Source organism: Frankliniella occidentalis, unplaced genomic scaffold (genome assembly GCF_000697945.3).
Source record: "Frankliniella occidentalis isolate FOCC.00 unplaced genomic scaffold, Focc_3.1 Scaffold41, whole genome shotgun sequence".
NCBI lineage: Eukaryota > Metazoa > Arthropoda > Insecta > Thysanoptera > Thripidae > Frankliniella > Frankliniella occidentalis.
Window position 1 is genome coordinate 57,333 of NW_026267171.1, and position 8,247 is coordinate 65,579.

Genomic DNA, 8,247 nt, shown 5'->3' on the forward strand with positions numbered 1-8,247 from the left:
TCCCCCCTCTCTGCGCCCCCTCCCGCCCTCTTCCATTCCGCCTCGTGTTTTATTTCGGGATGAGCTGTCTTTAATTGGGGAAGCAGCCCAGCCCTTCCTCCTCCTCCTCCTCCCGCCGAGCGCCTTGTAATTGACACCCACATTTCCCGCCGCTTTCCCACGCCGAAAGCATTCCGCGAGAGGGCCGCCCGCCCGCCCGGGGGCGCCGTCGTCCTCCTCGTCCCCCCCCCTGCCTCTCCGCCGCAGATTTTGCGGAAATCCAAACTTGTTAATTGTGTCCGTCTCTGTCTCTCGGCGGTCTGGTCTCTCACCGGTCCGGCCGGACTCTGCCGGTCTCGACACGACGGCCCGTCTCCTTTTGCAGAGTTAGTGCGGGAAGAAAGAAAAGAGACGAACGAGTGAAGGCCGGTCTGGCCGACTGGATCTCTTCTCGGTGCGCCGCGTCGTCGTCGTCCGGTTCCCTGAAAGGGTTTCTACTACGGCTAGCCTCGCGGAGGGTGGGCCTCCTTAGCCTCCCGCGGGGCGACGACGGCGCGGCGGGACAAGACCGGGAGGAAGGCTGGCCCCGGCCTCGGCTCCCCGTGCGACACGACCAACAACGGCTCGGCCGGGCTCGACTCTGTCTCCGCGCTCGGCTCGGCTCGTCCGCGCCTTCTGTTTTGGTATGATTCGCTGGAAGCGGGGAGTGAGCAGCGCAAGGGAATGTCGTAACGCCGACTGGATCCCGGCGCGGTGGGTGGAAAAAAAAAGCAAGCGATGCGAACTCCTCTGCCCTCCCCTCCCCTTTCCCGTTGCCCGCCGTACGAGACAGGCGGATGCGTTCTGCCTCCGTCCTTCTGTTTACGTTTAGGACGATGACATCCGGAGGGTACTTAGCCGGACTAGTTTTATTTTTCCGGTTGCGCGGTGGCCGAAGGGGGCAGGTGGGGCGGGCGCGGGGGGCAGGTCCAGCAGAGCACCAGAGGCGGGGGCAGGGGCGTTATTATTGCTTTTCTGAATTTGAATTTCGTCCGTTTGGGACCCGTTGTTGTTGAGACCCCCGCGGGCCGCGGCGGCGGCTAGCAGGGTTCTACTTTCTAGTAGTGACTGCCAGCCAGCCGAGGCCCCATGGCCATGGGGCCCCGACGCGCCGCCTCTATTTGAATTTTTTGGCCCAAGTGCCTCCAACTCGCCCGCGGCGTGGGCCGTCCTGGGGCCCGTTGGCTCGCCCGTTGGCTCGCCTGTTGGCCGGTGAGAGCCTGCTTTGCTCGTCCCGCGGCGCGCCGTTTTGGGCGGCGCAATGGGCCGGGGTGCTGATCGCGCGCACCGGTCAGCCCCGCCCCGCCGGGCGTAAGCCAAGCGGGCCGAGGGGAGTGGCCACCGCCCCGCCACGCCCCGCCACGCCCCGCCACGCCCCGCCACGGGGCCCCGGGGCGGTACAAAAGATGGTCCGCTGCTTCATTTTCATATTGGGCGGGCGTCGTCGTCGGCGGCGGCGGCGTCGTGGCGCAGCGTGGCATCACATTGGCCATGGCGGCTGCGGAAAAGAGGAGGGGGGCTGCTGCCTGGAGGACCCCGTCGTCGAGGAGTCCTAGACCTTTACCGGAGCCTTTCAGGGTCCTTCCTTTTCACTCGGAGGGCTCTCTCTGTGTGGTGATGGTCCTTCGGGTTCACGAGCGCTGCTCGCGCTGCCCGCGCACCCACACCACGGCCCTTTCCATTGACCCCCTTTACTCGTCCGTGTTAATACCGCATGACCTCGTTTGTTTTATTATTTTTATTGTTATATCTATATTTCGTTTTTATGATGTGTCGCCGTCGTCGCCGCCGTGGGTGCATTTCCATGTGAAACGACGGAGGGTGAGGGAGGGGGGGAGGGAGGGAAGGGGTACCCGCCGCGGTGAATGCGGTCCAGAGAAAGAGCGCGCACACACACTGCTCTGAAAGGGCCTGACGGAGCGGACACCCCCGAGCAAGCCCCCCTCTCCCCCGCCCTGCTCCATGTCTCTGTATGTGCGTGTGTGTGTGTGTGTTCGGTTTTGTTCCGAGAGTAAACTCGGCTCTGTTCCTTGGGTAAATAATCGGCCGCACCTGTCAGGTTGGAGGTGCTAGAGAGTCCTCCTTAGCGGCGTGACGGGACAGCTCTGTGTGTGTGTGCGCGCGCGCGCGTGTGTGTGTTTCTCTCTGTGTGTGTGTGTGTGTGTGTGTGTGGCCGCGCACGGAGAGGACGGACATGGACATGGCTATCCCATGACGAGGCAGACATAGAGAGAGAGGAAGAGCAGGGGGGCCGCGGAGGGACCCTTTCGGTTTGTTTTACTCATGCAAAACGATTCGTCGTAACGGTCGGAGCAGGCAGGAGGAAGAGGATGAGGAGGAGAGTGAGAAAGAGAGAAAACTATAAATTTTGTACGCTGCTTGGTCCCTGCGCCCCACCCGAGTAATGTCCGTGTGTGCGTGTGTGTGTGCGTGTCGGGGTTATTTTCATTGCGCATGGAGGAAGGAGGGAAGGATGCGCGCGAAGATGATTCGGCGCGTTTTATGCGAAATTTATCACCCTGCTAGCTGCTGGGTGCAGAGAGAAGAGGAGAGCGGAAGGCCTATGCGTTTGCTATAGGACGAGCTGAAGCCGGCCGCACACGTGTCACGAACCGGCAGCGGCCCGTCCGTGGCCGTTCGGCAGTGCTTCGGGCCCACTTCGGAGTTCGTGAAACCCCCTAGACGCGTAAGCGACGTGGACGGGCCCCGGCTCGGCTCGGCCCTACGGGCCGTGGCCCGGCTCGACTCGCCGAGCGGATCGAGAACTGCATCTTCGGGGTCTCGCAAACGCGCGCTCGCCTCCGAGTGACGGCCGTGCTGCTTGTCTTTGTCGCGCCAGTGATTACAAAGGAGAGGGAGCGAGACACCTTGTGCTGCACTATGCGAAGGTGGCCCTCCCCCACCCCGTCCTGCCCAGCCAATAGGCGGGCGGGCCGGCAGCCGCCAGTGCGCTTACGCGCGGGGGACCAGGCCCGAAGCTCGGTGAGCCCAGTGACCAGATGTTTTGCGAGGCACGGTTTTATTGCACCTCTTTCCCCTCTCCCTTTCTCTCTGGCTGGGTGGCGAAAAGTTTGACCCCGGACGCTGCTCTTTCTCTCTGCCGGGAGGGGAGGAGGGCGGGTGGCGTGGCGTCGCCCCGCTGGAGTGGAGGAGGAGAGTGGAGAGGTTCGCCTCCTGCTCGCTCCGGGCGGCTCGTGTGTGGGCGCGCCGTCGCGAGGTGTCTTTGGTGAGGATGGGTAGGCAGTGCGCAATGTTTTGTAGCATCCTGTCGAGGCCTGGCGTGGCGTGGCGTGGCGTGCAAATAGTCCCGGCGCTGGTTTAACGGTTCCGGTCAGGTCGGAGCTGGCTGGGGCTGGCGCTGGAGCTCTCTGGCTCTGGCCCCTTGACATTCAAGTGCCGTCTGCCTGCCACGGACCTTACTGCCGCAGCCGAGTCTGGCCGACCGACTGTGTTCTCTCTGTCTCTCTCTCTCTCCCTGGGCCTCTCTATCTCTCTTTGCGGCTGAGAGAGCGACAGAGAAGAAACACACACACACCATGCTTGGGCATCCCGAGGCGCGCGGGGTGCTATAAAAAACGAGTATGTGTGAACCCGCGTATCGGTGCATTAACACAGAGTCTGTGGATTTGTGAGCGGAAGAGGGGAGTAAACGAGAGAGGGAAAGGTTGGAGGGGGGGGGGGGGGTGCGCGAGGAGCGTCTGCCTCGCTCCCCAATACCTTTATCTGTCTGCTCGGGTGTCTCAAAGGTCCAAAGGGTCCTTCCACCTCCCAGATGTCCCGGCAGCGCGCGCGCGCGCGAGGTGATGTCAGGTGAAACCCGAGTGTGGGACGCCGGAGTGGAAAGGTTCGAAGAAGGGTTGTGACGGGCTACCGTCGTGCTCCTCTTGGGACGGGTGCCGCCCCGCCAGTGCCTCGTTTCTCGCGTCCCGTGGACTGCACCATCATGTACTAACTCGCTCCCTCTCTCTTGTGTTCCAGGTTGCCGTCTCCAGCGCCTCCGCCACGCTCCGCACCGCCCTGGACGGCCGCGCCACCCTGGGCGAGTCCGTGGTGCTGCTCCCGGACAGCTGGCCTGACTCTTGCGTGCCTGCCCCCGCCGGCCATGGCCCCAACGGCGTGGCCGCGCCGAGCATCTCCCCGTCGAGCGGCGAGACCCCGGACATCTCCGTGCAGAGGGTGGACCCCGCGTACGGCGCGCTCCTGTACACCCAGCAGTCCCGCGGCTGCGGCCAGCCCGGCGACCAGATCTACCTCAGCTACAGCCTTCTGGAGGAGCCCGTGTCCGAGCTGGGCCGCCGCTTGGCGCGCGAGCTGGCCAAGTACCGCTACGGCGTGTTCGACGAGGCGGGCCACAGCGCGGACCCCGTGTACCCGACCTGCTACAGCGGCGACGACACGGAGCGCCTGTCGCTGACGAGCTGCTCGGACCTTCCCCTGGACGGTGACCACGGTGCGTGCCAAAGCGGTGCCGTCCCCAACCTCACGCAGCTGGTGCAGCCCTCGGCGCGCTCCTCCCTCATGTTCGCGCCCGGCCTCCACCACGTCGACCACTTCTGCGACGCCAGCACCCACGACCGACTGTCGCCCACCAAGCACAACGCGCTCTGCGGCCGCCGCTCCGTCATGGAGGTCATCAACGTGCACGACGACTTCCAGAGCGCCGACCAGAACAAGAACAACTCGGCCGCCCCGCCGGCGCCCACCCCCGCGCCCTCTTTCGTCTACAAGCGGCAGACGCTGACGCGCTACGTGCTCGTCGTGGAGGATACCAAGGACATGCTGGTCCGCGACTCGTGGCTGTTCCTCCGTACCGCCGTGCGCAAGTGGGCCAACCTGGACCTCCCCGTCAACGCCGAGGCCGGCCTGGTGCTGGTCAACGACTCCTCTGCCTCGCGGCTGGTGGCCATGCAGGCCCTCAGCTCGCAGGCCGCCCGCGGCCTCGTGTCCTCCAACCTGCCGTACTCGCCCGGTGACAGCCACGCCCCCGCCTGCCTGTCGTGCGGCCTCCGCGAGGCCCTCGACATGCTCGAGGAACGCGCGCGCCTCGGCGGCCCCGCCAGCTCCGTCGTCATCCTCCTCGCCCCCGGCACCGACGCCCAGGCCGACCTCCTCGCCGCCGCCAAGGACGCCGCCGCCAAGAGGATCCGCGTCGCCACCGTCAACTACCCCGGCGTGATGAGGGGAGCTCCCCTGGACGCGGCTGCCGTCGCGACCGGGGCGCCCGCCTTCACCGTGGCCGAGAAGGGCTACAACATGGCCACCTCTATGCTCGGCACTTACTTCGGCCTCGCCAACGCCCTGGCCGACGTGACCCGCCACTTCTACCAGGGACACCTCAACAACCTCCCCATCGAGATCCACCGCAGGGAGCTCAACGATCAGTCCAGCGCCACCGGCACCTTCGTCCTGGAGGAAGGACTCGGCGCACCCGCCCGCTTCGCCGTCTACACCTACAACACCGAGAACCCGCTCATCAAGGGCCTGACGCTCATCTCCCCGAGCCAGCGCGTGTACACGACCCGCTCCGAGGGACTTATCTCGCTCAAGATGCTCACCATCGCCGCCAACATCAATGAGGTAAGTCGAGCGCCCGCGGTGTGGAGGATAGCCAACCCATAGTGCTCGGGCCTTTCATCAGCCCGCTGCATAGGCAACCCATCCGACGTATACGCTTGTCTTCTCTTGGCGCAACGAAACTAATCTCATTCTTGTGTGTTTTGCAGACGGGCACCTGGCAGTACACCATCGAACGCTTCCGCGGCAACCCTCAGCCCCACTTCGTGACGGTGACGGCCACCCCGTGGTCCGCCCTGACGCCCGTGGTGCGCGCCCGCCTCTTCACGTCCACCGGCCCCGGCCCCCTGGTGCTGTACGCGCAGGTGACCTGGGGCGGCGCCCCCGTGCTCGGCGCCGCCGTCGAGGTGACCGCCACCCGCCCCGCAGTGCCCGGCCAGGGCGTCAACGGCACCGCCTCCGCGCCCTACCGCGAGAAGTTCATGCTCCTCGACACCGGCGGCGGCGACCCGGACCTCACCCGCGGCGACGGCGTCTACTCGCGCTACTTCAGCACCCTCAAGGGCGGCGCCGGCGTCTACACCTTCGAGGTGACCGTCACGGACAACGGCAACACCGCCTACACCTGGAAGGAGAACCGCAACGAGGACGAGCTCGACGGCATCGGTAAGTTGGCGGCAGACAGTCCATAAGTCGTGTTGTTTTCCCCGCTCCCCCTCCGACCTCGTGCTCATGTTCGCTCTTCTCTCCAGGCTCCTGCTGTGGCAGCGCTCTCCGCGCCCCCGCCGTCGCCAACCTGTCGCCCTTCCAGCGCGTGCTGCCCCCGCTCACCGTGGCGCTCCCCGACGCCGGCTCGGTCCAGTCGCAGACCTCCCCGCTCTCGCAGCCCGGCCGCGTCGGCGACCTCCGCGTCGACATCCTGGGCTCCGCCCTCAAGGCGCGCCTCTCGTGGACGGCACCGGACATGGGCGGCCTCGACGTGGCCCGTTACGAAGTCAAATACGCCTCCAAGCTGAGCGACTTGGTAAGGGAAAAGCAAGATTTGTTGTCTCCTGGTTTTCCATTTTAAAGTATTATAGAAGCTAACCATTTGCTCTCTTTTTTCTCCCCCAGATGGACAGCTTCGACACCATCGCCTCCACGTGGAACTACGGTTCTCCCTTCCCTCTGGCCCCCGGCTCAGACACAAGCTTCACCCTGGACCTGAGCCGCGACCCCAGCCTCCTCGACGAGCCCTTCTTCGTGGCGGTGCGCGCCTTCCCCGAGGCCAGCACCGGCGCCTCGGCCGGCCCCGTCTCCAACTGGGTGCGCATCCTGGTGCCATCGCCGCCGCCGCCGCCCACCCTGCCGCCTTCCTCGCCTTCCTCGAACGGCTCGCCCGACCTGCCGCCCTGGTCGCTGGAGGGTGACTCGGACGACTCGCCGGTGCCGCGGCTCGCCCACGGCCTCGACCTCGGCCTGGAGCTGATCCTGCCGGTGGTCGGTGGCGTGGCCCTGCTAGCCGTGTGCCTGGCCGTGTACTGCTACCTCTGCGTCCTCCGGCGGAGCCACGGCGGCAGCGGCAAGAAGGGCGGCGCCCCGCAGCCCGTCAAGAACGGCGCGCCCGCCGGCCTGGCGCCCAGCAGCGTGGTGGTGACGCCCCACGCGACGCACGCACCCCTCGCCGGCCCGGACTCCAGCCCGGGCATGGACCACAAGAAGAGGCTGAGCCTGGCCGACCCCATGTCGCAGGACGGCGTCATGACCAACGGCCACCCCGTGAGCGCGCCGCACTCGCCGCAGCACCTCAGCCCCTCGCACTCGGCCGGCCAGATGGGCCAGATGGTGGGCCTGACGGGCTCGCTGCAGCGGCCGCGCACGCTCAGCCCCTACCAGTCGTGGACCGCGTCGCAGCTGCTGCACGAGCACGAGCGGAGGCACAGCCCCTACGGCGACGAGCAGGCCCTGCCCGCCTACCAGGGCTACCAGTTCCAGGGCTACCAGGGCCAGCACGCCGTCGACGGCCAGTACATGGACCAGCAGTACTACCAGGAGCAGCCGTTCCACCAGCCGCCGCCCGTCCCCCCACTGCCTCACATGAGGTACGCGGACGAGTCCGTGTACGGGGTGCAGACCCCGCCATCCCAGCAGCAGCAGCCCCAGCAGCAGCAGACGCATGGCTTCCTGCACAGCAATCGGCTGTTGCCGTTCAACCCCAGCCTACAGGGCTCGCTCAGCTCTGTCAGTAGTGGTGACCGCAAGAAAAGGAACGTTACCATGGTGTGATGTGATTAGCAAAGAGTGAATTGCTCAAAGTGTGCACCCGGTGCAAGGTTAGTGTGCGGTGAGGAACAATGAAAAATGAGTCATACTGCTAAGTGCCTCCTTCAGGGGGATCAAGGACCCTGACACAAGTAGTGTTCACTCTCTTCTTTTTTTCTGGTTTGTTCTCACCCCAAAACTGTGAATCAAAGTTGTGTTTCTGTGGTGTGAATGTGTGGAGAATGTATTTTGCTGGTAGTCCTTTTATGGTCTTCCAATGTTTCCTCAATCTGTTGCACAGTATTTAAATTGTCATTTTCTAGTCTCTTCTTTTGGCTTCTATTCCTCTGTACAATTTGATTATTTTGTACAGTATTGTGCAACAGACTGAGGTATTTATGTTGTGCCAGGAGAGACAGCATGAATATTGTTATAGTGCGTTGTAGTCAATTTTTTAATTATTTTAATGACCTG

General features: G+C 64.4%; 1 protein-coding gene across 1 annotated transcript; it reads left to right on the forward strand.

Moving 5' to 3' along the window:
* Positions 1-2,348: 2,348 nt before the first annotated feature.
* On the forward strand, positions 2,349-8,241 carry LOC113203475 (calcium-activated chloride channel regulator 2-like). Its single transcript, XM_052266587.1, has 5 exons — positions 2,349-2,360; positions 3,829-5,595; positions 5,742-6,198; positions 6,285-6,556; positions 6,646-8,241. Exons 1-5 carry the CDS (start codon positions 2,349-2,351, stop codon positions 7,795-7,797), a joined length of 3,660 nt encoding a protein of 1,219 aa, XP_052122547.1. The 3' UTR covers positions 7,798-8,241.
* Positions 8,242-8,247: the final 6 nt, after the last annotated feature.